Source organism: Castor canadensis, chromosome 18, assembly GCF_047511655.1.
Source record: "Castor canadensis chromosome 18, mCasCan1.hap1v2, whole genome shotgun sequence".
Taxonomy (NCBI): Eukaryota; Metazoa; Chordata; class Mammalia; order Rodentia; family Castoridae; genus Castor; species Castor canadensis.
In genome coordinates this window covers 47,112,380-47,139,871 of record NC_133403.1, presented here as the reverse complement: position 1 = coordinate 47,139,871, position 27,492 = coordinate 47,112,380, and the positions used below count along the sequence as shown (strand labels likewise).

Genomic DNA, 27,492 nt, shown 5'->3' with positions numbered 1-27,492 from the left:
CAGCCGACGGCGCAGGCAGTGACGCGAGCAGCCGACGGCGCAGGCGCTCTTCTAGGAGCGGGCGTCCGCTGCGATGTTGTGGTCACGGCTGGTGGCGGCCGAGTGGGCGGCTCTGGCCTGGGAACTGCTGGGCGCCTCGGTACTGCTCATCGCTGTGCGCTGGCTGGTGCGGCGTCTGGAGAAGCGGCCGCGGGGCCTGGGCCGGAGCGGTACATCCACTCCGCAGCCCCGCCCGGCCGCAGCCCCCAGCCCAGGTAAGGCAAGTCGGCCGGTGGGCCCAAGGCCTAGCCGGGCCCAAGGCCTAGCCGGGCCCAAGACTCGAGTTCCACCTCCGAACGGAGGTCGCTGTGGATCCGGTGTGCGGAGAACGGACATCCGCCGGCGGGAACCCGGCCAGAGGGGAAGCGGGACTTTTATTCCGGGAGGCGGGAGATGTCGCCCTGTCAGGCGGAAGGGGCATCCCAGTCGCGGTGGACGCTGTAGGAGAGACCCTGCTTCCCCGGGCGGTGTGGATTTCCGGGGGAAGGGCCTTCGGAGCTTCGGGAAAGCCCTAGTCGCGAGAGACGGGGCGGGTGGCCTCAACCAGAGGCCGGGAGTAGGAACTTGCTGGTTTCTGCAAGTGTTTTGAGTGTGAAGACAAAGGAAGTTACTGTTTCTGGCCAAAGGATAAAAGAAAGAAAAGTCGAGTGTGACTCCGGGGTTTGAGGCCAGAGGAAATGGAAGAATTGCTTTAGGCTGGACCGTCGGGTCTGGGTGAGGAGAGATCAGGAAGGGTTCTGGTAACTTTAAATTTGAGGTGTCACTTTAGTGGGGATTAGCGCATCAGGCCGTGTGGGTTCAGCTCCCGGCTCCATCACTCACTCCTGTGGGACATCTCAACATCATCCACTCTGGTTTTCAGCTTCCGCTCATTAGTAAGACAGGAGTAATAGTAGCACTTAGTAAGGGTTTTTGTTTTTGTTTGTTTTTTGAGAGTTGACTACCTTCATTACTGAGCGCTTACAAACTTTGCTTTGTTCTGTTACTGTTGGTACTTGTATCATCAGTGTAGAACTGAGGGTCACTGTGAGTCTCAGACTGGTGTCCCCCAGGGAAAATCTAGAGATTAAAAATTCAGCAGTCCTCAACACATGTATAAACTGTTAAGATACTGCTGGTATCAAGCAAGGCTGTGGCAGAGGCCAGATGGGATGTAGGTCTGTGGACAATGGGTCTAGCACCCTTCATCATTCTGGGTTTTACCTTTTTTTGTCCCCTTAAAGTGTTAGGGCCACCTTTAGTAAATAGAGTTCTTATTTGTCCCTGTACACTGTCAATACTGCTGCAAACTCCGAGCAGGACACTGAGAATGGAAACATGAAAGCAGACAAATGAGTGTGACTTGTAGGGCATGGAACTAAGACACTAGAGTTTGCAGCGTCTCTTTCCAGTTAAGAATTTCTTTCAAAGATTTAGTATTTATTTTTAAATCATTTTAGGTATACAAAAGATTACAAAAATAGTACATATCAGCTGAATGCATGAAAAGGTGTTTGACATTATCAGCTCATGGGAAAAAAAAAAGAGTTAAACCTAAAATGAGATGTCCCTACATAGCTGTGAGAATGGCTAAGATTAAAAAAAAAAAATACTCGGGAAACGGGGCGCGGCCGCGAAGCCCGGCCGCCCCCTCGCCCGTCACGGAACGCACGTTCGCGTGGAACCTGGCGCTAAACCATTCGTAGACGACCTGCTTCTGGGTCGGGGTTTCGTACGTAGCAGAGCAGCTCCCTCGCTGCGATCTATTGAAAGTCAGCCCTCGACACAATAAAAAAAAAAAAATACTGACATTTCCAAAAGTTGGTAGAGATTGTGAGAAACCAGGTCTTCCTATGTTGCTGGTGGGAATGTTAAATGGTGCAGCTGCTCTGAAGATCAGTCTGGCAGTGTCTCAAGGAAGTTAAGTCGGCACTGCATTCCTGAGCTTTTGTCCTAAAGAAATGAAAACTTTTCACACAAAACTATATGTGAATGTTCATCACAACCTTGCCCAAAACTGGAAACAGCCCAGATATCCCTTAAGGGGACAGTAGATTGGCACATTCATACACTGGGGTGCTCCTCAGCAGGGTCCACTCAATACCCTGGATGGAACTCAGGGGCCCTGTGCTGAGTGAGAAAAGCCAATCTCAGAAAATCTGTACTGTATGATTTCACTTACCTAACATTCTCCAAATGAAACCATGGTGATAAAGAACAAAGTCATAATTGCCAGGGATTGGGGACAGTGGGGAAGATTGGATGTCACTACTGTAAGGGGCTGCAAGAGGGAGGTCTTTGGTGATGGGACAGTTCTGTGTCCTCATGGTGGGTACAGAAATGTGTACATTTGGTCAGACTGTCAGGAAATTCTGCACAAAGACTTAAAGAGTGCCTGCAGAGACTAACAAGGTCCAAGATCTGTTCACTGTATTATGTGAGGTCACTTTTCTGGTTTTTATAATGCATGATAGTTATGTAGGGTCAACCTTTAGGGGAAGTGGAAAGTTAACAGTGGGTCTATGGGAACTCTCGGTATAGCTTTTGCAACTTCTTTGTGAGTCTACAATTCAAAATAAAGTTACTAAGAAATTCTGTATACCATTGACAAATGTTAATATGCTATATAATCACACTACAAATATGAGAACCAGGAAATTAACAGTGTTGGAACACTATTGTTCAATTTACAGACCTAACCCAATTTCTCATGTCTCTATCTGCCTATTTATGTATCAGTCTATCTAAGAGGTTATGCCAGTACTTCAACTCCAGTGCAGCAGCACTGAGTTTATTGCAGTCAAAGGGTTAGTGGATTATGGCCCCCACCAGTCTTGTTGATGTATTGTTGGCAGCTGTTCTTAAGTGCCAGAGAGGCTTCGTGGCTCACAATACCTCAGGTGCTTCTTTTCTGGTGCTTTCAGGAATCACTTGTTGATCCCTGTTCTTGCCCCATGTCCCTTTCTGTCAGTGAGAAGCCTGTCTCTCATCAGCCATAATGTATTCCAATTATTTGCTTCATCCTAAAGTACATGTAAAATAGCTTCAGAATGCCTGCTTATGGTAGTGTGAAAAACACGTCCACTAGCTAGAGTGTGATTGGTATAGTGCTCTGTCTTTAGAGTCGCATATTGTTTCCTGAAGTCTTTTGTGTTACTTTTCCCCTACTCTTACATTATCCATTACAGTAGTTAGGTTCACTTGTTTTGGTTTATGTTTCATTTTGAGGATCTTCACCATCTTTTTGCTACTTTTTTTTTGGCAGCACTGGGATTTGAACTCAGCCTCACACTTGCTAGGCAGGTGCTCTTACTGCTTGAGCCACTCCACCAGTCCTTTTTTGTTTTTTTTTTTTTTTTTTTTTTGTGGTACTGGGGTTGAACTCAAGGTACATCTTGAGTCACTTTGCCAGCCCTTTTTTATGAAGGTTTTTTTCGAGATAGGGTCTCCCAGAACTATTTGCCTGGCCTGGCTTTGAACTGTGATCCTACTCAGCCTCCTGAGTAGCTAGGATTTACAGGTGTGAGCCACCAGCTCTTTTTTATGATGGGTTTTTTGAACTATTTGCCCAGGGCTAGCTTTGAACCTCGATCCTCCTTATCTCTGTCTCTTGAGTAGGTAGAATTATAGGTATTGTTTACTTGTTTCTTGAGTGTGTGAATCATAAATGAGTCTTAAAGTCAGAAGTAGTACCCTCCGATCCCTTTCTTTCTGCTTGGTTTCTTCCACCTCTGTCAGTAACCAAATCTCATGAGTTTCTGCCTTGTCCTTTGTTTCTGTGTGTACACATGAGCAGACCCCTGTGTCTTATAGTAGGACTTTTAGTGTACATTTTTGTTGCTGCTTTTTGGGGTTTTTTTTTTTTTTTTTTTTTTTTAACTGAGACGGGGTTTTGCTATGTAGCCCAATCTGGCCTCAAACTCTCAGTCCTCCTGCCTCAAGTCTTCTGTGTGCTGGGATTATAGGAATGTAATACCACACCTGATCTTGCATTTGTTTTTATTCTAACGGACTTCATAGCATGTTGTTACTCATTCTGTGATTAATAATTCTGTGTTTCTTGATAGCTTAATAGTTGTAGCTGACATTTACGGATAATTCCAGTGTCAGACACAGTGATAGACTTTATGTACATTATTTTATCTAATTCTCATAACCTAAGAGTAAAGCTATTATTATGTTCATTTTTAGGTGAGGAAACTGAGGCTTTAGAGTTTAAAACTTGCCCAGGGTTGCTGTTAGTGATGTAACATAAGGTGATGTAGTTCTGTTTAGCCTTGCTTGGTTGCAGAGACAAAACAACCCTTGTAACTATTAGCTCAGGTGTTTTTTTGTTTGTTTTGGTACTGGGGTTTGAACTCAGGGCCTCACACTTGAGAGGCACGCATTCTACCACTTGAGCCACTCCACCAGCCCTTTTCTGATTGGGTATTTTTCAAGATAGGGTTTCATAAACTATTTGCTTGGACTGCCTTCAAACCACAATCCTCCTGATCTCTTCCCCCACCCCTCACCCACCTAGGCCCAGTTTTTTTTTTTTAACGTGACTTTTAGAGTAAGGACACAGATTGCATAAAAAGTGGAGTCCTGTGGGTAACTGGGAACACCCTAAGCATATGCTCTACCATTGAGTGCCAGCAAGTTGATTTTTACTGTCTTGGACCTAGGTAACCTGACAATGGATGCTGTGTTGGCTCAACTGAAACTCCTGAATCCGGATGACCTTAGAGAAGAAATTGTCAAAGCTGGGTTGAAATGTGGACCCATTACATCAACTACAAGGTTCATTTTTGAGAAGAAATTGGCTCAGGCTTTACTAGAGCAAGGTGGAGCTCTGCCTTCCTCTCTTCCCAGCCACAGTGAGGTGGCTGCCGCAGTGCTGAGCCAGGACACGCCAAGGATCTCCACGTCTATAGGAGGGAATATGACTGAGCAGGCCAGGTTTCCTGAAGACAGAGATTTTGGTTACAGTGTGGGCTTGAACCCTCCAGAGGAGGAGGCTGTGGTATCCAAGGTCTTTCCAGTGCCCTTCAGTCCCTCCATGGGAATCGACACCCACAGGGCCGGAGTGACAGCCCCGAAGGAGCCAGCCTTGTACTATGGAGTGTGCCCCGTGTACGACGATGGCCCTTTGAGAAATGGTAATGTGATACCACGTAGTGACTCCTCACTTGTTGCCCAAGGCTAACACCAGTGTTGGCATTTGTTGCCTTCCTGAGTTTCTCATAAATCTAAGGAAGAATTTTTTAAATTTGTGAGGAAAACTGTATTCTATAAGATATGCACAACTTAAAAATACTGATTGGCTATCTGCCATTCTTTGATTAATCATCTCTCCCCTTTTAATTTATTATAACCTGAATACCTTTTAGGTTAATGAATGCAAATGGTCAATGAATGTATAAATAATTTTCAATCAAAAAAAAAATGAGAACTCAGTGTTGATTAGAATTTCAGAAATTGCATGATATCATTTTTATCCTTATTGTGCTATCATTTCTGGCGATGCCTGAGAAAGGAAATTGGTTGAACATAATTTGCACCATGGGTGGAATGGAATATGAACATAAGTTTTTGATAGTTTTTTTGTTTGGTTGTTTTTTGTTTTGTTTGTCGTTTTTGTTTTGCTGTGCTGGGGATGAACCCAGGGCTTCACACATAGTAGTCAAATACTGTACCTCTGAGCTGCATCCATTATTTTCAGGTCACCTGTCAGATTCTGTTAAAGAAGAGTTAGTGATGCTGGGAAGTGTCATTATGTAACTTGTATTGATATTTAATCTTTATTATTATAAAAGTTGCTGTGAGAATAGTGTGTGTATTTATAGTGTATAAAGTGAAAGTGAAGTTTCCTCTTCATCCCGATCTGCTTGCTAGCAGTAACCACGTTAGCTTCTTTCCTGCCTCATACCTAAGCCTTTTAAAAAATTTTTATATTTATAGCCTTGTTTTTATCTCTAATACATTTTACACATATTAAAATTTAATATTAAGTGTACATATAACTATATGAATGCACATTGTTTTTATTTTTACAATTATGGTGAGAAATACAAGCCCACAAAGTATGTAGAGAGTTTGTAAAAGTGAAAGCTATCATCCTTTAAAATGTATTACAGTCTATATGGAAAGGGAGAGTTGGCATCTTATCTCCATTCAGGGGTTCTAGTTATCATCTCTAATTTTCCTACCCAGAAAAGATCCATGTTTATGAAGATAAAAAGGAAGCACTGCAAGCTGTCAAAATGATCAAAGGGTCCCGGTTTAAAGCTTTTCCAACCAGAGAAGATGCTGAGAAATTTGCTAGAGGAATTTGTGATTATTTCCCTTCTCCAAGCAAAGCTGTATCACCACTGTCTCCTGTGAAAGTGGCACCACTCTTTAGCAGTGGTGGGTTGAAAGGTAAACTATATTGCGGTTCATGTCTTGGCATTACCATCAGTAACCCCAGAGTATTTTGTGTCTCTTTCTTGATATATTAGAACTCCATTTCTCCATCTGTGAGAGAAATCTGGTGTGACAGGAAGTAGAGAGCTGAGGCCCTGGTAATGGAACAGCCAAAGAGGAATGGGCTGAGAACTGGACTGGGGAGGTTCGGGGACACAAGAACAGGGCCTGGGTATTGAGTGGTTTTGGAAAGCCACTTGGGCTCTAAAGCTCACCAGCCAAGACTTAGCATATGGACCTTGGAGAAGTGCCAAAAAGAACACCATTGTGCCTTCCATTTGTCTCTTTGTCACTCTGCCTGTTGGATTCAGGGTATTAAGACTGAGACCAGTCTGCATCCCCAAGAGTTGACCTTCCCTGTGGGAGCCAGAATTGACTACATCTGCTGCCCAACTCAGAGACAGGGTTCTGCTTGGAGAGACTCGGCTTTGGCTCTCATTCTGTCTCCCACAGTTATCTGTGTTTCCCAACTGGCCAGGTTTGGAGGGAAGGTGCCCTATCCTGGACAGTTGGCCTTTGGTCAGGGCCCGTCTGCCTCCCTCCCCTGTTCCTTACTCAGTCTTTTACTATTTTCCTCTTCACATTTTGGGAAAGTTCCCATAAGGGAAATCATTAAGTCATTCTCAGGCATTGTGATTCATGTGCACTTCCCACTCAGGCTTTGTAGGAATACTCATATTCATGTTGGCAATTGCCTGTGAGGACTGGCACACCTGCCTAGCACACATAAAGCCCTGAATTCAAACCCCAGAACTGCCAAAAAAAAAAACAAAAGAGAAAGAGATGAGATCACCTGTGATTGCTCCTAAATCTTCGTTCACCCACCTCAATCAGCTTATCTTTCAAAGTGTGCCAAATGATGCCTTGTTCCCAAAGCCTTTCAGCCATCTGACCGTACTCAGCAGTGTACTGGAATTACTGCTGCAGGCCAGACCACTGCCATGTGCTTTGCCAGCCCCACTTCTCACCTGGCACTCCCCAAGGGCTGCCAAGCCTCTGGGGAAGGCTTCAGCATCAGTGCAATACAAAGTGTGTTAGGAGAGACCATCTGTGAGGTTAAGTGTTTTCAATTCTGTCTTGTCTCTCTTTTTATTTAATAATTTTTATTTATCACATATTGTAATTGATTCACTACACGTAAGGTCACCTCGAAGGCTGATTGATTTTTGTTTAAGATAGTCCTTTTTAAAAGATCTCATGCTTAATCCAGATGTCCTGTCAGTCCACAATTCTTTCATTTAGGCTTTTTTTTTTTTTTTTTTTTTTACTTGGGTCACTTGAGTTATTACTTGTTATCTGTACTTTAATTATCACTTTTTCTCCACTCAAATTATAACACCACTTGAATTGCAGAGTTGAATTATTTATGACAACTTCAAAATTCCCCATCTGAGATCTTTGGGATCTAATTTCTTCAAGGAATTTATTTTTGGATCACTTTTAGAGTAGATTTGCCTAGTTCTCAAATTCTGACACTGTAGAAAAAGAAAAACATTTACTGTTTATGACTGTATCAACCTAAACTAGTACAAGAAAACTATAAAAATACGGTATCAGTAGAAGTACCAGGTTTAACATGTACAAAGAAAGGAAAACCAGTGATGCCAGGTACTGAATTTCTGTTGCACTGTCCTTTGAACATGCCAGCAGGAATAAACTGCTTCAATTCTGTCTCTTGATGACAGATGGTTTGTGCTTGTCTGAATTGGAAACAGTAAACAAAGAGCGAGCAAACAGTTATAAAAATCCCCGTACACAGGACCTCACTGCCAAGCTGCGGAAAGCTGTGGAGAAGGGGGAAGAAGACACCTTTTCTGATCTTATCTGGAGTAACCCCCGATACCTAATTGGTTCTGGGGACAACCCAACCATTGTACAGGTAGGTCTACCATCAGCATCAGTCATGCCAAGTGGTCACTGTACTGGTGACAAAAGACTTGGACGTGAAGTTCAGAGCATGTGGTTTCCTTTCAGGAAGGATGTAGGTACAACGTCATGCATGTTGCTGCCAAAGAGAACCAGGCTTCCATGTGCCAGCTGACATTAGAGACTCTGGAGAACCCTGAGTTCATGCGGCTCATGTACCCGGACGATGACATTGATATGCTGCAGAAGAGGATTCGCTACATCGTCGACTTGTACCTTAACACTCCGGACAAAGTGGTGAGTGATGCCTCCCAAATCTCAGCATGTGGGCGGTTTCTTGCCTTTACCCTGCGTCAGTGTGCAAGGCATGTGAAAGACTGGGAAAAGAATGGTTGTTTTAGGGTAGAAAGATGTGGTGGTGAAAGCAAGGCCCACTTGCTGAAGAGGTCCCATCGATGGGGAGCTTGAGGCCTCTGGCAGCTTTTGAATGGATGCTGTGGTCAGAATGTGGCTGAACAGGGTGCTTCAGTAGGCACCCTGGGCATTGTCAAGGGAGGCATGAGTTGGGCTGTGACAAGAGGGTGGATGAATGCCAAAAAGCATAGAAAAGAAAGTGAAAATTTTGGTACCTTTTATTGTGGTGTTCTGTGTGTATCCTTTATGTTAGTTTTTCCTGTGGGATTAAAAATTTTAGAAAATTTAGGCTGGGGATGTAACTTGGTGAAAGCACATACTAGGCTCTATCTAGCATGTGCTCTGTCACCAGTACTTAAAAGAAAAAGGCATAACTTTTAATGGTGGTATAAAGCTTATGTAAAAGTTCTTGAATAGAAGTCAGGGAGACTTCAGTGGTAATTTAGACCCAAGAACTATAAACTCAGCAAAACCTAGGATTTTGAGAAGTTGTGGGTGGGAAAGAGTAAAAGAAGCATGTGGTGGGCATAATTTTGTTAACTAATAATATTGAATATGATACATTGGATTGCAGGATTATAAAGCAAGAATAATTGTAACTCCAGCATTGGGAAGGCTGAGGCAGGAGAACTGAGAGTTTGAGACCAGCCTGGGCTACACACTGGAATATTGTCTCAAAAAAAAAACCCAAAAAACAAGGATAACTTAAGAAGGGAAAAGGAGAGAAACTTTGCCAAGTCATCAAAATTATAGAAGGGGCTAAAACATAGAACAATGGTCTGGTAACAAATTTAGTTTCTCCCTCTGAACTGTCAAACACATGTCTGACATTAGGTATGCAGGGGTTTTCCCACAGCAGGCAAGCAAGCTGTAGCAGACACCAGCTAGGTGTCCTCTAATCCACTTTTGTTCTGATGCTGTCTACTCAGATCGTATAGGTTAAGGGTTGAATCCCAAAAGATTGACTCCACCTCAGATGCCAGTTGTAAGCCCAGTTGCCTTACCTGTACGCCCACCAACTTGGTGTAAATCAGGGTTCCCCTCCTTGGATTTGATTAATTTGCTGTAGATGCTTACAGAAATCAGGGAAACAGATTTATATTACACAGGATATAGGTAAAGAGAAGCATATGGCAAATGTAGGAAAAGGGGCCCTGTCAGGATTGCCACCTTCTCTGCGTTCCACTGTTCATAAGTTCTCTGAATTCAGTCTCTCCAGTTTTTTATAGAGGCTTCATTACATACACATCGTTGATTAGATTGTTGTCCGCTAGTGATCAACTTCACCTTAAGTCCCTCTCCCCTTCCTGGAGTTGGGTGTGAGGCAGAGGGCGAAAGCTCAGTCTTCTAATTCTGCCTTAGTCTTTGCTGTGGCCCACCCTATAAGGGGCTTCCAGACACTGCCAGCCTGCAGTTAGCTCACTAACAAACTAAGACACTTGGCACTTGGGAGATTCCAAGGGTGTTAGGAGTTGTTATGTCATGAAGCAGTAACTGGAGGAGGGCATAATACATAAATTCAGCCCATCATGTTATGGGGTCCATATCCATAGGTTCAGCCAACTACAAATCAAAAGTATTCTGGGGGAAAAAAACGTGTCTTTGCTGAACATGTGCAGACCTTTTTTTCCTTGTCATTCTCTGAACAATACAGTAATAACTGTTTACATCGTGTTTACATCCTAAGCATTGTTATCTTGTACTGGGTATTATATGTAATCTGGAGATGATTTAAAGTATGTGGAATTATATGCAAACACTACTCTTTTACATAAGGACTTGAGCATCCAATGATTTGGGTGTCTGGGGGTAATGGGTAGTCCAGGAAACAGTGCCCTGAGGATATAAAGGGATGACCATGTCACAGTGTCATAAATGGTTACAAAAAAGCAATAGCATGAAGTATAAAACAGAAAAGAAGGAATAACATCAAAGTAGGTTAGACTAAGAGTAAAAACTCTGAGTAAGTAAGGATGTTGGGTTTGATTAACACAATCAACAAGTGTATTTTTATAGATAAAACAAAGGATTGTGTGCTCTAAAGAAGAATACTATTCGTTTTTTGTTTGTTTTGTTTTTTGAGCTGGGGTTTCCTTATGTAGCTCAGGTTGGCCTTGAACTCATGATCCTCCTACCTCAGCTCCTGCGTAATGGGATTAAAGGTGTGCACCACCACACCCAGCTTCTATTTGCTGCCTTTTTTTTTGGTGGAACTGGGGTTTGGACTGAGTTCTTTTGCACTTGCAAAGCAAAACAGATATTCTTATCACTTGAGCCACACCTCCAGTCCATTTTTCTCTGGTTATTTTGGAGATGGAGTCTCATGAACTGTTTTCTAGGCTGGCCTCAAACTGTTATCTTCCCGATCTCAGCCTCCCAAATAGCTAGGATTACATTTTGGGCCACCAGTGTCCAGCTCCTATTTGCTTTTTAACAGCCATGCGGTATTCATAGAAAATGTGTCTGAGTTATAATTAATAAGTAATTATTTGGTAATAATCTAATAAAAAGAAAACTCAGTAAATTATTGAAATTAGATGTTTCAGGTCGTGTCGTTTTTATCCTGTCACTAAAAGTAGGAATCATTAAGCTGGAGGTGTGGCCCAGGCTGTGCAGCATCTGCCTAGCAGGTCAAAGCCCTGAGTTCAAACTTGAGAACTATAAAAAAAAAAGTAGGAGTCATTATGGTGTTTACCAGAAATGCTGTTGCGCATTCAGACTCTCCTGGGGTCGGCGGGGAGAGCCTAGAGCCGCAGATACTTGGCAGGGATGGCAATAGAATCAGGGTAACAGTAGTCTGTGTGGGGTGTCATGCTGAGGTTTTTGGAATGTGCAAGGACTCAAGTGTGCAGCAGAGGGACTCGGGTGGAGGAGACAAGCCTGTTGCTCAAGTTGTCCGGGATAGAACTGAGAAAGGCCTGGTGGTTTGGAAAATGCAGAGTAGTCCTTGACCGCCAGATTTTTCTGGAACACCACGTTTTCATCTGTTGATGTCTTGTCTGTGTCTGCTTTTCCACAATGAGGGTAGAGTTTGGTGGTTGTGGCAGAGACTGGATGACCTGCAAATCCAGCCTTTGACTGAGAAAGTGTGCTAATCCCCCAGAAAAGGGATGAGTGGTCAGAATGGTGATGTGTGGAGTAGTCCACACCCAGACCTGTTTATAGATGGGTTGTTCTGGAGGTGATGTGAGGAGTTGGCACAAAGGCATTTCTTGTTCATAGGTTACTTGGGTCTCAAAGCAAGGGATGGGAGGTAGGAGGGAGCACAGGTAGCAAGGCCCATGAGTCTTCACCCTGGATCAGAAGCCAAGGGCACGGCAGCATGGCTAAAAGGTGGGCATCAGAGAGGGGACTGTGGGGAGATCTTTACAGCTCTGGTGAATTCGAGTTCTCTGCCATTTAAGCCACCTATAGGACATCCAAGGGAGATTTCTAGGAGGCTGCTGGCCCTGCAGATCTCAGGCTCAGGGGCACTGTTGACCATAATAACACCAATGGTCTGTAGAGTAACATTGAGACTGCTGCAAGAATAAAGAAGGAAGAAAGGTACATCCGTGGGGAGCACCAGAAGGATCATGTGCAGCCCTGGGATACCACTAAGTGGATGCCAGAGCATTAAGGAGCATCGTATAGGATGGTGGTTTGAAGTCAGAAGTGGAGAGCGGGCCATTCTGTGCTGTCCACTGAAGAGGGCTTTTTCACTGACACAGCCAGGTTCATGGGCTTTGCTTCATTCTGGATGGTGCCTCTGTAATTTTCCCAGCCCTTTTTTGTGTTGGTTACTTGGCTCTCACCTTACATCTGGGCCAGCCTGGACTGCAATCCAACTCACCTTGTAGCTGGGATGATAAGCTTATTCCACCATGCCCAGCCACTGATTGAGATGGGGGTCTCATGAACCTTTTGCTCTGGCTGGCCTTGAACTATGATCCTCCTGATTTCTGACTCCCAAGTAGCTAAGATTACATGTTTGAACCATGGTGCCTGGCCTCTTTATTCATTTTTAAAATATTAGTCACATGACAGTGTACTAGATCATGAATTATAAAAGTTACACCCCACTGGGCCTGGGTACTTAAATACTAAATAAACAGTGAAGAAGGGCAGGGTGTCAGGCTCAAGACTTGGTATACAGTGGGTACATGCTAGCACATCAAGTACTTATGAACTATAAGAACAGTGTCTTTTTATGGTCTTTCTGTTTTGGGGGCCTTTTTTTGCTATTGCTTTAAATATTTAACATATTTTCACCTACAGCAGCCATGTTGAAAAGTTGAATAAGTGACTGTGCTTCTTCTATACCTCTTATAGGGTTATGACACACCGCTGCATTTTGCTTGTAAATTTGGGAATGTGGATGTGGTCAATGTGCTTTCTTCACATCCTTTGATTGTGAAAAACCCAAAGAATAAATATGGCAAAACACCTGAAGATGTAAGTAATTATTAAAATGCAGTTGCTAACTAGTGTTAGAAATGCAAACGTAAGTGTGCAGTCTATGACCATAGCTACAGTGAAGTCACAGGTAACTCATTAATTGTGTTTGCCTGTGGGCATGTTTGGGCATGTTTAGAACACTGACTGTTGAGCCAGATATGCTCTGTAAAGATGATGCATCTGTAGAGCCAGGATAGAATGAGCTCACCCAATCTGCTGGGGTTTTTTTGTTTGTTTGTTTGTTTTCCTGAAACTGAGAGTCAGTTTTTCTAAACAGCTCACAGTCCTTTATCATGTTCCCCCTGTAAACACATTAGCTGATCAAATTCAGAGAGAATGGAGGCAGTGATGTGGGGGTGTGATGGAGATGGGGGATAATGGTGGTGGTGGTGATGCTGAAAGCAGCTGATACATTCTGCTCAAGGTGAACCAGGTGCCATGCTAAGACCCTCACACATTTTCCCTCACACAATCAATTCACACCTTGCAAAGCAGACCTCTTCATGATCTGTAGCACTGAGCAAGATGTGCCACTTTCATCCTGTGCCTGTGATATGTAAGAGGAGACTGGAGCTGATGAAAACTGAGGCTAGCTTGAGGACCACACACTGTATGTTAGCTGAGCTGGACCTATCACTCTTAGAAATGAAACCTGAAGGACCCTTTTGGTGGTAGCAGTCTCTTTCCTCTTCCACTCTATAGGATGTTTAGAATACATATATTAAAAAGAATATAGTTCATCAGAAAATTGTGCAACTGAAAAATTACCTTTATTTTGTTATATATATGACTCAACTTGATGTGTTGTATCTTTTTTTTTTTTTTTTTTTTGGCAGTATTGGGGTTTGAGCTCAGGGCTTCCTGCTTGTGAGACAAGCACTTTGAGCTACACCCCCAGTCCTAACTCACCACATTTTTGAAACATTGGGCTTAAAAAAAATGCTTAGTTGTACTTAGAATTTTAGTGTCTCACAGACTGGTAATTTTGTGGTTCATTTCTTTTCTCTACTTTGAAGGATGTTTTATATTGCTTCAAATAAAAATATTCTTATTGCTACAATTGTCTAAGGGCTCAGGAAGTTGATTGCTGTTGTTGAAAAGATACAACATTTGTATTTCCCCTGAGGTAGTAGCTCTACCTCAACCAGCTATGCAACAGCAGAAATTTAAATATGGAGAGTAGGCTCCCAGGCTGTGTCAACTGAGAAAACTGATAGTGCACATTCACGTTTTCATTTCCTTGCAGAAAACAGGAAAATGTAATGTCACATGAAGAAAAAAAAATTTACTCATCATCCTGAACTCTGTTCTCTTGCCCTTTTCAAAAGCCTCCATAATACAGGCTGTGCTATTGAGCACTTTTTTTGAGAGTGAGCTTTATGAATCATTAGAATTAAGATAACATCCTATTTTATTGACTTTAGAACTTAAGATTTTTTTAAAACTTACTTTTGAAAGATCATTTTATTGATACCTTATCACATTTCCTAAATGTTGTGATACGTTAAAATTTAGAATGTTCACTTAGTGTGTTTTGTTTAAATAGGTAATTTGTGAAAGAAGCAAAAGTAAACCTATGGAACTGAAAGGGAAGATCAGAGAATATTTAAAGGGTGAGTTGGGGACTCTGTTCCTGGAATGTGAGGCCTATTGTGAGACAGACAGAGCCCGTGGGCCTTGTGTTCTGGGGCCGAACAGCAGGGCATTGTCTTCCCTTTGTAAATTCTCTGGGAAAGTGGTGCTATGAATTCCGGTCAGAGACTTCATCTCAGGATCCCCCATCACTTTCTTTCCAGCACTGGTCCACTTTTAACTCCATGCCACCTAGCGTTTCACTCACTCCTTTCTTTTCCTCTCGTGCTGAGAATTGAAACTAGGGCCTGTGCATGCTAGGCAAGTGCTGTACAACTGATCTATACCGTCTCCTCATTGTGGTTTTTGTTTGTTTGCTTTTTTTTTCTTGTAGTATGGGGATTTGAACTAAGGGCCTCACACTTAAGCCATGCCCCAAGCCCTTGAGTCTATTCTTTGAGCTGTTTTTGAGAGTGCTTTGTGTTCAGGCCTCACCCTCTGTCCCTGTGGATCTCTCACAGGTTTCTCTGATCATTCCTCTCCAAGAAGGACTGTGGCTGAGAGCTCCTAGTTTGATTGGATGGTTTGGCTTTTGTTTGTTGGTTTATGTACAAGAGGACCCGCCTCCCTCTGCTGCCCTCCTGACTGCCCCACTGGGTTCAGCCTTCCAAGACCAGGACCCTAGGACTGGGAATACAGCTCAGTGGTAGAGCACTTGCCCAGCATACACAAGGCCCTGGGTTCAATACTCAGCACCAAAAAAAAAAAAAAGAAAAATGATGGCCTGTTGGGGTCATCTTTCTACTGAGGTGGGAGTCTTCTTTCTTTCCTGAGTTTTTGTTTTGTTTTCTTTTGTTTGGCAGTACTGGGGTTTGAACTTGGGGCCTTGCACTTGCTAGGTAGATGCTCTACCACTTGAGCTACACTCCCAGTCCTTTTTTTTTTCTTTTTCAGATCAGGGCTCACTATGCTACCGAGGTTGGTCTCAAACTCGTGGGCTTAAGCCTCAGTCTCCCAAGTAGATAGGACCATAGGTGTGCACCATGGCACCTGGCCATGAATTAGCTTTCTGAGGCCTCCAGAACTCTTCTGATCAGAAGAATGTTGTGTCACCTGTGCTTATGTTCTGTAGGCTTCAGGTGTGAGGAGATGACTGGTTTTAGGAGGAGCTTGTCTCACCATCTTCCTGTCATTTTCAGTGAATCTCAGAAGATGCAAAAGTGCCGTTTTGTTTTTGTTTTTGTTTTTTGCTACCTCTTACCATGTCTGGTGATTCTGCTGAGTGAGATTGCAGCTCTCTGCCCCCTGGGTTTTGCCTGCCTTTCCTGTATGAGCACACAGCCAGAGCGCATTGTTTCTGGGCACTTGCCTAGTTCCGAGACCATGCGATGCAGCCCATGAAGCCCAAGCATTCATGTCTGTCCTTCTGTAGAAGTGGTGCTGATCCTGACCCATTTGTCCTCTGATCCCTTCCTAAGAATTTTGCTAATTATGCTTCCTGCCTGTAAACCCATGTACTTACAAGAAATGCATCCCAGCATGGGGTATTGGCCACAGAGGTATTTCCTGAGCCATCTGGCATTAGTTGGAGACCCTAGTTGTATTATAGAACACAAGTACAGTGATTGGTCTGTCCTGTGGATTTTCAAGCCACACTGACAGAAATGCCTTAAAATGTTGGCTAGTATTGCTTTGTGGAAATCGGTAGCTATTCTGTCTGATGTGCTTGACCATAAAATGTGGGCAGCCAATTGTTTTCTTAGAACAGCACTTTTGCATTCATGTTTCTGCTTGCTACCCAGTCCTACCAAACCCTGCATGTCTTCTGTGCTGCCTGCTGAGGGTCGTGTGGGAAGCCTGGATGTAGGTCAGTTTAGTTGGTCATGCTGTGACCTCTTTTGGGTTGTAGACACCACCAGAAAGCACGCTGCAGCCTTGCTGCTGAATGCTGCCCCACCTAACAAGATCTATGCAAAGATAAGGAAAGACCTGCAGTGTTTGAGGAAATGAAATAGGGTTAAAAAGCCAGACATAAAACTACTTAGAGTGTGAATCCAGTTTTGTATATGCAGCTTTTTCCCCATAGTGCTGAGGATGGAACTCAGGGCCTTGAGCCTGGAGGCACAGTCTACCACTGAGCTATACCCCAGTCCTTTAGGTATAAGTTTTGTATTGTTTGGGGCTTTTTGTTTGTTTGTTTGTTTGTTTGTTTGTTTGTTTTAGTGGTAATGGGGTTTGAACTCAGGGCTTTGTGTTTGCAAAGCAGGCACTGTACTGCTTGAGCCACACCTCCAGTCCTAGGTATAAATTTTTAGGAGCTTGGGTAGTGCTCCATGGTAGAGCTTGTGCATAGGTCATTTTAGCAAGCACAAAGCTCTGGGTTCAATCCTCAACACACACACACACACACACACACACACACACACACACACACACAAAATAATTTAAAGGACTTGAATATGCCAAAGACTAAATGTTAGTATTTTATGAGTAGACAGTTATAGGTGAAATTTACCATGTACTTTAAAAATAAAATAAAATGAAACAAAAGTCCATTATTTCGTGTACCACTGAGGGGAAAAAAAAAAAAAACCAAAAAACCTGTCAACCTGTGAAATCTCATACATATATGATAAAATCCCAATTGCAGATACTGAAATACAGTATTTTAATTGCTGTAGTTTTCAGTATACTGTACAATGAAAATAGAATAAAATAATTAGAAACTAATAAAAGGTATTACAAGCATTTAAAATTTAAAAAATTCTCAGGTATTTGTGGGCAGCATGACAGGCAGTGCTCTAGCAAGACTCTTTACTGCAGGGCTGTGGGGATGGACCTGAAAGCTGTCTTCCATAGGAGTGAGTAACTTGAGGTAGGATGTGGGAAATGTGACCTCTGTAACATGTATTAAGCTCCTGCTGTATTAGCTCTCAGCCCCAGGGTCTTAGAGCTTCCTGGGGCTGTCTCCTGCTCCCCTTCCCTTCCTTTCGTTTCTTAAAGAAGTAAGGCTCACCTGTAATCCTAGTTACTCAGGAGGCAGAGATCTGGAGGATCGTGGTTCAAAGCCAACACAGGGAAATAGTTGGTGAGACCCTATCTCAAAAAAGGACTGGTGGAGTGGCTCAAGGTGTAGGCCCTGAGTTCAAACCTCAGTACCACAAAAAACAACAAAAAAAGTGAGGCTCACTAAGTTAGGTGAGTCCTGGCACAAACTGGTCTTTGCTGTGGTCCTAGCCCCAGAGCTTACTTGGTTCCTTCCACCATTGTTTCCCTGCTGTTCATTCAGACCGTGACTCACAGCAGGCAAGTAGGAGCCTGCAGTTGACACCTGTCTTCTTCCTCAGGTCACTACTATGTGCCACTTCTGAGAGCAGAAGATACTTCCTCTCCGGTCATTGGGGAGCTGTGGTCCTCAGACCAGACAGATGAGGCCTCCCATGCCAGCCACTGTAGAGGTGGCCCCAGAGACCCTGTGCTGACCCTGAGGGCTTTTGTGGGGCCCCTGAGTCCATCCAAGGTGAGCTGCTGGGGAAGGAAATTTCTGGAATCATCCTTCTGTCCCCACATGGCAGTGCTGGGCACTCTAGCCTGTTACTCTGGTCTTGAAGACCAACTCCTGTGGAACTCAAAGGTCATCCTTATCTGAAGCCATTTGCCATGAGGTACTGAGAGGCTCTGGAACATTAGCTGGGGTGGTGTGCTGGGAGCCACACCTCTTAACATAGTGATACTTATCTGGGTCAACCCCTCCTGAGTGTCGTCCCATTCTTCCATATGGACTGCCCTGCCTGTCTGGTCTAGCTGTCATTGTGACTTCGGAAACACCTGTTTGCAGTTCTACCTTCTTTCTGTAGACCAGCTTGCAACTCTTACCTCTTCCTCTCAAATGTCCAAGCTCCTGACATCATGTACCTTTCCTTGAGGTCTTTATTTGTATCCAGACCTCAGCCATTTGGGCTGTACTCATACATACGATGTTCAATAAGTTCATAATGGTAGAGTTGCTAGGTCAAGTATTAAACATGTTTTTCTGCCAAATTTATAACTTTTCCAGTAAAATATTTCACACACTGACATTTATGTGGTCTTGTTAAAAACTTTCTAAGTGGGCACAGTTGCTCACACCTGTAATCCCAGGTACTTGAGAGGCAGAGATAGGGAGGATCATGGTTTGAGGCCAGCCTGGGCAAAAAGTTAGACCTCATCTCAACAAAAAAGCTGGTTGTGGTGGTGCGCCCCGTCATCCCAGCTACATGAGAAAGATAAGAAGGATGACCACAGTCCAGACTGGCCCAGGCAAAAAAAGTGAGACCCTACCTGACAAAACAACTAAAACCAAAAAGGGCTGGAGACCTGGCTCAAATGGTAGAGCACCTGTCTAGCAAATACAAGGACCTGAGTTCAAACCCAGTATGGCCTCCCCGCCCAAAAAAAATAAAACTTTCTAAATAAGCCAGGCATAGAATGCTTCATGAATTTGTGTGTCATCCTTGTGCAGGGATCATGCTAATCTTACTATTATTCCAGTTTTCGTACATGTGCTGATGAAGCAAACAACCCTGTTTTGCTTTGTTTTTTTTTTAAGTTACTGAGTATTTTGGAGTAGGGTCTCACAAATTGTTTGCCCAGGCTGGCTTCGAATCTCAGTACTCCTGATCTCAGCCTCCTGAGTAGCCAGGATTGCAGGCAAGAGCCACCAGTGCCCGAAAACCCAACTTTTAAATAGTTATTTGGCACTATAAAAATGTCTTCAAAATGAGATGAGATGTTTAGGGTTACATGAATTGCACTAAACATTAAACTCCCGTAAGAGTGATGCAGAAGATTAATGTCTATTTTCTTGTGTAATGGGAAACATGGTATGTGTATAAGCATATACACATACTGTAGGGGTGGGAGATGCCGCTGTCCTCAGGGCTAGCAAAGCCTCTCAGGGGCCTCCTAGGCCGGATCTCGCCCTTACAAACTAGACTGGTGCAGAGCAGGAGACCCCCTTGCCCAGGTTCAAAGTGTGGTCATGCAGCCTCTCTTGTACACAGAGCAGCCACATGGCTGTGGCGTCTGGTGCTGGTGGCTCTGACATCCTGGTGAGCTGGAGACAGAGTGTATTTCAGTACTTCTTTTCTTCCTAGGCAGAAGATTTTCGCAAACTCTGGAAAACTCCACCTCGAGAGAAAGCAGGCTTCTTCCACAGTGTCAGGAAGTCTGATCCTGAACGAGGCATCGAGAGAGTGGGGAGGTACTTACAGGACCATGCTGAGATAATATAGGCTTAAGTGGTGTCTCTGCATAGTGTGGTGTGTGCTGATGGAAGATGGAAAGTGATTGCGACTGCTTAAAGATAACAGTTCCTAGAGGTGTTTACTGGGATATGGTAGAGTTGTTTTTAAAAATACAGGCCCAATTTGAGGTGTATAGCTTGACCCTGCCACAGACTTCTAGATTTTTATGCGCCTGGCCAAAAAGGTATGCATGGGTAGGGTATTACTGTGTGACTTTTTGGCTGTGGAGCTAGTGTAAGTGCAGCTGGGAGTATAGCTCTCCCTCTTCAAGGGGTGCTACTGAGTCTCACCTGTTAAGGAAGAGCTAGAAAAATGCAAATTTAATTCTAGCCCCAAGTTTAGGATAAAACAAATTACACCCAAGATTGCAGACATTATTTTGACCCTCTGAGTATTAAGTGACTATTTTCTATGCAGTCAGTTCTGTGGGTATTTCTTCTGTTGTTCTCAACTGGTTAATTGTGTTTTATTTCTTACAGGGAGCTAGCTCATGAGCTGGGGTATCCCTGGGTTGAATACTGGGAATTTCTGGGCTGTTTTGTTGATCTGTCTTCCCAGGAGGGCCTGCAAAGACTTGAAGAGTATCTTGCCCAACAGGAAATGGGCAAAAGGGCTCAAGAAGAAACAGGAGAAAATGAAGCCTGCCCTCGAGACAAAGCTTTCTCCTCTGGTGAGCAAGTGTGGGCTAAGTGGCCATAAGGTTCTCTTCTCTGCCTCAAGTGATTTTACTGTGAAAATGGGGAACTTTTCCTCACGATGATGTCACAAGGTATTTGTGCAGATATATGTGAGAACCATGGCTTCATGGCAAGTGGTGTTGCTACTTCTGACTTTGTTTCCTGACCAGATTTGAGTAACTTACAGGTGTAATAGTTTAGATGTGTTGTTTCTTATGTATTTTTTCTAAATATACTTTGACTACATTGCATGATGTCAGGAAAAAGACAAGGAAGACAGGTTTCAGAATGCTGGCATGTTTTGCCAGCCTTCAGGGTACAGAGCACTTCAAAGAGCGCAAAAATAGTGAATGGAATGATCACAAAAAGGTTAATCTGACAACAACATTAAGTAATTCATAACACTTTAGCGTTTTGAAAGAGGAAAAATTGGCCTGGGGTGTAGTGTAGCTCTGTAGCAGAGCACATGTTCAGCATGAGCAAGGCCCTGGGTTCTCCCCAGCATTGGAGGAAGAAAAAGGAAAATAGTGAGAGTTCTTAAATTCTGTAAGAAAAAGACAAAAATACCCCCAAAGCAAATGGGTAAAGGAGAAGAAAATCTTCAAAAGAAATAAAAGGCACAGGATGCCTCCTAGATGCTTGGGAGGCTGAGGTTGGGAGGATCACTGTTTGAGGCCAGCCTAGGCAAATAGTTCACAAGACCCCTATCTCCAAAATAACCAGAGTGCCTGCTTTGCAAGTGCAAAGCCCTGAGTTCAAACTCCAGTCTCTCTGACAGATAAATGTATTTCACCATTAATAAAAGAAATGCAGTAAAGTACATATGTGAAATCCCAATGTGGAAAGTATTTCAGGAAGTTAGGAGTGGCACCCTCCCATCAAGCTGTCTCCAGGCCTGGGTGGACATGGTGCTTGATCAGAATCACTTGTGAGCAAAGAGTTAGAGATGCTCAAGAGCCCCAGCCTTGTTTGTGAAACAGTGGAAAACTCAACGTAGCTTATTTCTAACAGTTGAAGATTGATAATAAATTGTTCTGTCCTTACGCAGAATTAAAAATTGTGCTTTTAAAGTGTAATCAGTGATGTAGAAAAAGGGCTTACAGTTACAATAAATCATGTGCAACAATGCATACAATGGGAGAAAAGACGAAAGTCCATAGTTATTTTAATACAATTCTATTTAACTTAAATGTATTTGCATAACATTCATTTTCAAATAGTTGGGTTATTACAACATATGATACTGGGATTCAGCTTCACTTGAAAGTGTTTTCCAAATTTTTTGCAAGTAGTGTATATCATTTTTGTAATTAAAACTTTTAATCTAAAAACAAAATTAGTGAATTGACAGTGAGATGGAGGAGAGCTGGGGAAGAGGAGCCCCAGTCTGCTTATCCCCTTTCTCTTTCTTCCTGAGCCTCTGCTGCCACCGCCCCTTCTTGAGCACCACTCTCCCCTGGAGACTCTCATCTCAGAAAATCAAGCTGATCAAATATGCCCTGTTAAAATTAAGCTAGGTACATTTGGTGCCTGTGATCACAGCTAGTCCAGAGGAGGACACCTGGAGGACCAAACAGTGATTTGAAGCCAGCCTGGGCAAAAAAGTTATCAATGCCCCATCTCAATCAATAAGCAATCAATAAGGTGTGGCAGTCTGCACTTATCATCCCAGTTATTTGGGAAGCTATAGTTTGGAGGATCAAGGTCTAAGACTGACCCTGGGCAAAAATGAGAGTCCTTACCTAAAAAATAATTAATGCAAAAATGGCTGGGAGCATAGCTCAAGTGGTAGAGCACCTGCCTAGCAAGTACGAGGTCCTGAGTTCAAACCACAATACTGGGGGAAAAAAGTAAAATATATAGCTAAAATTGAACCATTAGCCTATACAGCACTTTGCAAATTAAATTCCCTGAAATGATGGAAAGAAAATTAAAGTGGTCCACATATACATTAAATTAAAAAGAAACGAAAATTAAAGAGTCGCCCCTGACTGGTATGTGAAGCTGCAGTGAGGTCATTACAGCCCTCAGGCTTTGCCCTGCTGCAGCCAAGGGGCATGTACCTTCTGGGTGTGATTGGATGGACTGGCCAGGCTAGGGGTCAGGTGAGCTGGGAGGTGGTCTTACTTACTCTAAACCTATTGTCCCATGTGACTGTGTGCATTTAATTAATGTTGGAAAAAAGTGAGTTCATTTCCTGACTAGTATGTGCTCAATTGAAGAGGCAGCTGTTTTGACAACAAAGATGGAAACTTCCCTGTGGTGGGCAGCGGGCAGCACAGTGCTGCTCTCAAGAAGTTCTGCTTGTTTCATTTGCAGAATAGAGCAGTGCAGCAGTCTTCTTGGAGTTGTTCCATGTGATCTTTCTAGAGCTCCAGCAGGACAGAGCTGGAGGGGAGCTGGCTGCCATTTATCCTCAGCCCCATTGCCTGGGCTTGGCCCTTGGCCTCAGTTTTTCTTTGCATTCTTTCCTGTCATGGAGGAGGCCCCAGGTTAATTTCTACTTGTGGTGTTCCAGGAGTAATGCAGGTGATGGTGTGAATTGAAACCTGATGAGGTGGTTCATTAGAGTCATTTCGTGCTGAGAGCACAGGGCGTACAGTACGCTGAGTAGAGCACTCATCTTGGTTCTGTCCTGCACATGATATGCTGCTCTGTTGCTCTCACAGGCAGTGGGAAGAAGCACAGCAATTCCATCTCCGTGGGGGCATTTCTAGACGAGGAGGATGACATGAGCTTAGAAGAAATTAAAAATCGGCAGAATACAGTTCAAAATAAGAGCCAGCCCACAATCCAAGCTTTTGGGAATACAGAGTGCGGTGCCCTTCCCTTGGGGCAGAAGGCCAACAGTGGAGAAGCCTCAGATGAGCACTGTCCCCACAGCAGCAGAAATGGGCTCTGCCATTTTCTCAATCACAGGACCCCAGGCTTGGGGGGACCAGAGGCTCCCAATGGGGAGGTGGCCCTTCTGCCACCTGTCTCTGATTTGACTCTTGAGTTTGATAAATTGAATTTGGAAAATCTAGGAAGTAACTTTTCCGAGACATCAAACAGGAAAACTAAAGATAAGAAAGTTTTGACTTCAAGAAAGGACACAGAAGAAAGTGCCTTACTGGCACCTCCCCCTGTTGCAGACAGACTGGTAGAAAACAACCAGGTCGGGACAAACAATGAGACTCCATTGGGAACAGCTGAAAGGTCCTGGGGTCCCAGCAGCTCCAAGTCTGGGAGCCAGACTGCTGTAGCACCTGTGTCCTCGCCCACCATGAGGGACACCACCAGGAAACTCTTCCTTTTTGGGTAAGCGAGCAATGCTCTGTACAGTTGTGGCACTGTTTGTAGTTCCTTTGATGCCTTCTCCTTTCCCACAGTTGACATACACAGTGGTTCCCATCTTTGTTTGTCTTGAGTATGTAACTTGTAACACTCCTAAGGGTCTTCTTTCAGCTGGACTGGCTGATCAGGGGTCTGCTATTGCCAGGGCAGTTAACACCACTAAAAGAGTTCAGTCTGCCCCAAGAAGGGGCAGAAGCCAATACCACCTATCAACAGCAGGGTAGATGGTGCTACCATGGGGTACGAAGCTTGTGTCCTGAAGGTGACCTTTGCCCTGTCCCCATGCACTCACTGTGGGATGGTGGCCAACTATCTGCTCTGGCTCTCACACTACCTGTTGTTTCCTCCAGCTGACGCCCTCAAATTCTGGGGTAGTTGGTGGTTAACATGCTCAGCTAGATTGTCTTGCACCTCATTCTGTTTGTTTGCTAGGTTCTTGAATTAAAAATGCAGTGGTATTTTGAAGGTCTTTGGTTTTTTCACTCAGAGGTGTTTCTGCTTTTTCTTTCATCGTCCATCCTACACCCTAGAGAGGAGCCATCAAAACTAGACCGGGATGTCTTGGCAGCGCTCGGGTGTGCAGATGTTGACCCTGGCCTGTACCCAGCTGTGCACAGATGGAAGAGTGCAGTCCTGGGGTACTCTCCCTCAGACAGACAGAGGTGACAATGGGGTCATGTATGGGTGGTTCTGTCAGTTGCAATCCCCTTAACCATGCTAATGTGTGCAACTCCTCCAGTACAGGCCTAGTGTCTGTGTGGTCATGATGCACACAGGTAAGTGGAAAGGCAGACCCAGCTTATCCCGACAGTCTGAGTGGCAGGGATGGTGGCATCCAGGATTTGTAGTTGGGGTCACACAGGTTTTGTGTGGAAAATCTTCGATGCTCAGAAGTGTCTATTTGGTAGCATCTATCCAGGTCCTTGCCATGTTTTTGACTGTACTCTCAACCCATCTGTGCTAACAGATTTTTTTTTTTTGTTTGTTTGTTTGATTCTAGTTGGCCAAGCCCTGCACTGAAAGGAAAGTTAAAGTCTCAGCTTCCAGATCTTGGTTACCCTCAGAGTTGCAGTCCGGGGCGAAGTGGATCTGCTGGCAGCAGCCCTGGAAAGTCTGGCCACAGCACCTCCTCCCTCAGCTTGGGCAGCCCTGGCCGCTACAGTCCTGCACATGGGAGCCACCTCCGAAGGATGACACACATGGCCCAACTTGCAGCCCTGTAGGATTGGCACTCCCTGCTGGGGCTGTTTCCTTCATTTTTAAAGGAAGAAGGATGATGTTTATTGGTAAAGTTCCACAAAAGAATTTATTCTGAGTAATTTATTAACCCTCACTTTGAGGGTATAAGAATTTTAGAAAATGCCAATGTAAAATTTAAATTTCTGTTATTTTGGAAGAAGTTAGTGAATGCAAACTCACTGTGTTCAATCCCCAGCATTGCAAAAAAAAAAAAAAAAAATCTAATACAAAGTTTCTCAAAAATGTGGTTATAGTAATGATCCAGACATTTCAGGTTGGGATTCCTAAGTGCAAATAGAGCAAAGGAAGCTGGGCATGATGGTGTGTATATGTGTAATCCCATCGTTTGAGGAGACAAGTTCAGGGCCAGCTTGGGCTACAGAGTGAGACCCTGCCTCACTCACACCCTCCCTCAAATGGGGCAAAAGTGCAAAGATAGTGTACTGTCCTCTCCCAGCCCTGAGGAGATGCTCTGGAGGGGGTCAACTTCAGCGTTAGCAGCAGCAACCCTGCATACCTGCACAAGTTCACAACCCTTGCACAAGTTGTGCATCAACTCACCTGTTGGAGAGCAGCTTTCTGATACATGATGATGTCACAGCCCTGGGTACCATTTGACCCTAGTCTTTTCCATAGTGAGTTGCAGAGAGCAAATGGGCATTTTAGTCTCAGGCTTATGGCAATGCTTGAACACCGATCAGAAGATAGAAGTAGCTTTCTCTTGGAAAACACATTCTGGGGTGAGGAAGGCTCATGCAAGTAGTCACAGAATTCTCACCAGCAGTAACAGAAGGTCTTTATTTCTCACCCGCACCTGAGTGTTTCCTCTGCTTAGTTGCCAGTATGGTGATAATGGGTCTTGTCCTGGCTGTTGAGCAGCTGCTCACACACAAGCAGTATTGTGCAGACACTTGTACTGCTTCATCCAAAACAAAAAAACTACCACTGCATTTGCCAACTTCAGTGCCTTTTGTAAATAGTTTTCCTGAATTTACTTTTTAAGCATATACAAAGATACTAAGTAGGCATAAGAAAGATTTAGGATTTAGAATTCAGAAGTTTGTTACATGGCGTGTTTCATTTGTTGTATGGAAGATCTGGCTGTAAAACAGTCTCTTCTGAAAACTATAACATTCCAAAAAAGGTGTTTTTGTTTTCAAAAAGAAATCAGAACATGGATGTTACATTCAGAGCTGATGTTTTCTCTGAAGCTTTAGTAAACCATCCTGTATGTTGTTGTCAACATTCAAATAGGAATTTTGTTTTTTGCCCTAATTTGCATAGTGCAATTTTTGGCCACCTTTGATATTTTCTCCACTTGTGTGAACAAGGTGATACCTGTTCCAGTAAATGCTTTATGTCACCTGGCAATTCTGTCCTTGTAAATAGCATTTTATGAAATACTACATTAACCTAAGTGTGGTTTATTTGTTGGGTTATTTATTTTGAGATGCGGGTCTTGCCATTGCCCAGGCAATTGAGCTCCTAGGCTCAAGCTATCCTCCAGCCTCAGAATCCCAAGTAGTTGGTACTACAGGTGCACAACACTGTGCTGAACTTACTTGCTGTGCTCAGAGCAGAGTAAGAGAGAGACTATGTTCTGTCCTAACATAGTTGTGAAAAATTCCCTCTCCTGGTGTACAATTTCATTTCAGCCAATTTAGCTTAGTGCTACCATTGTTTCAGTAGGTCTTCAATCATGAGTCCCAAACCAGGGGCATGGGTTTAATCCCCAGCACTAAAAACCAGTGGACATTTTCCATCATGGTATCGCTAGGTCCCTGTAACTGTCCAAATGCCCTGGCCAGTTCCCTCCCTGGCATGGGCTTGTGAACACTCACTCCTTCCCAGGTGTTAACAGCATGCACACATACACAGGCTGAAGGTCCTCAGGGGCACTCTGGCAGTTGGGGGCTCTGCTGCTTCTCTGCCTTCTCAGCCCAGGCCTGCCCAGTGTCTGTAACCTACTGATCCAGAAGCTATCCTCACTGCCAGGGCTGCAAAGCCATTGAGGAAGACTTGGCGGTAGAAAAGTTGACAGGGAATTTATATTAGAGAAGGAAATCAAATTGTGAAGTTCTCACATTCAAAGAAATACAGGGTACAGGCACCACAAGCTCTTAAAATGAAGCAAACCGTTTTAGACAAAACCTTCAGACAAAACCTGGACAGCTCAATTTCATATAGTTGGCTTCAAAGCT

The 27,492-nt window shown here is 43.8% G+C and overlaps 1 protein-coding gene, 1 non-coding gene and 1 pseudogene across 3 annotated transcripts; 1 reads left to right on the top strand and 2 right to left on the bottom strand.

The window, feature by feature from the left end:
- Ankle2 (ankyrin repeat and LEM domain containing 2) lies at positions 1–26,713 on the top strand. Of its 2 annotated transcripts, XM_074060885.1 has the most exons (13): positions 3–254; positions 4,686–5,159; positions 6,214–6,420; positions 8,151–8,344; positions 8,440–8,628; positions 13,057–13,179; positions 14,729–14,795; positions 18,102–18,274; positions 19,890–19,996; positions 20,519–20,709; positions 23,386–24,016; positions 24,583–24,714; positions 25,053–26,713. In XM_074060885.1, the coding sequence occupies exons 1-13, from the start codon at positions 74–76 to the stop codon at positions 25,273–25,275; spliced, it is 2,892 nt and encodes a 963-aa protein (XP_073916986.1). In that variant the 5' UTR covers positions 3–73; the 3' UTR covers positions 25,276–26,713. The 2 variants fall into 2 exon arrangements, with proteins under 2 accessions (XP_073916988.1, XP_073916986.1); XM_074060887.1 differs by lacking the exon at positions 24,583–24,714 and having other exon boundaries at positions 1–254.
- Positions 8,012–8,135, bottom strand: LOC141419093 (small nucleolar RNA SNORA8; annotated as a pseudogene).
- LOC141419085 (U6 spliceosomal RNA) lies at positions 19,211–19,312 on the bottom strand. Its single transcript, XR_012443753.1, has one exon. It is a non-coding gene; the product is annotated as a U6 spliceosomal RNA (small nuclear RNA).
- Positions 26,714–27,492: the final 779 nt, after the last annotated feature.

Bases quoted from the DNA above. Each gene is read 5' to 3' on its own strand.
- Ankle2 (XM_074060885.1), top strand. From the start codon at position 74: ATGTTGTGGTCACGGCTGGTGGCGGCCGAGTGGGCGGCTCTGGCCTGG. The intron at 255-4,685 runs GTAAGGCAAGTC...TCTTGGACCTAG, and splicing joins GGCCGCAGCCCCCAGCCCAG to GTAACCTGACAATGGATGCT. The intron at 6,421-8,150 runs GTAAACTATATT...TCTTGATGACAG, and splicing joins TAGCAGTGGTGGGTTGAAAG to ATGGTTTGTGCTTGTCTGAA.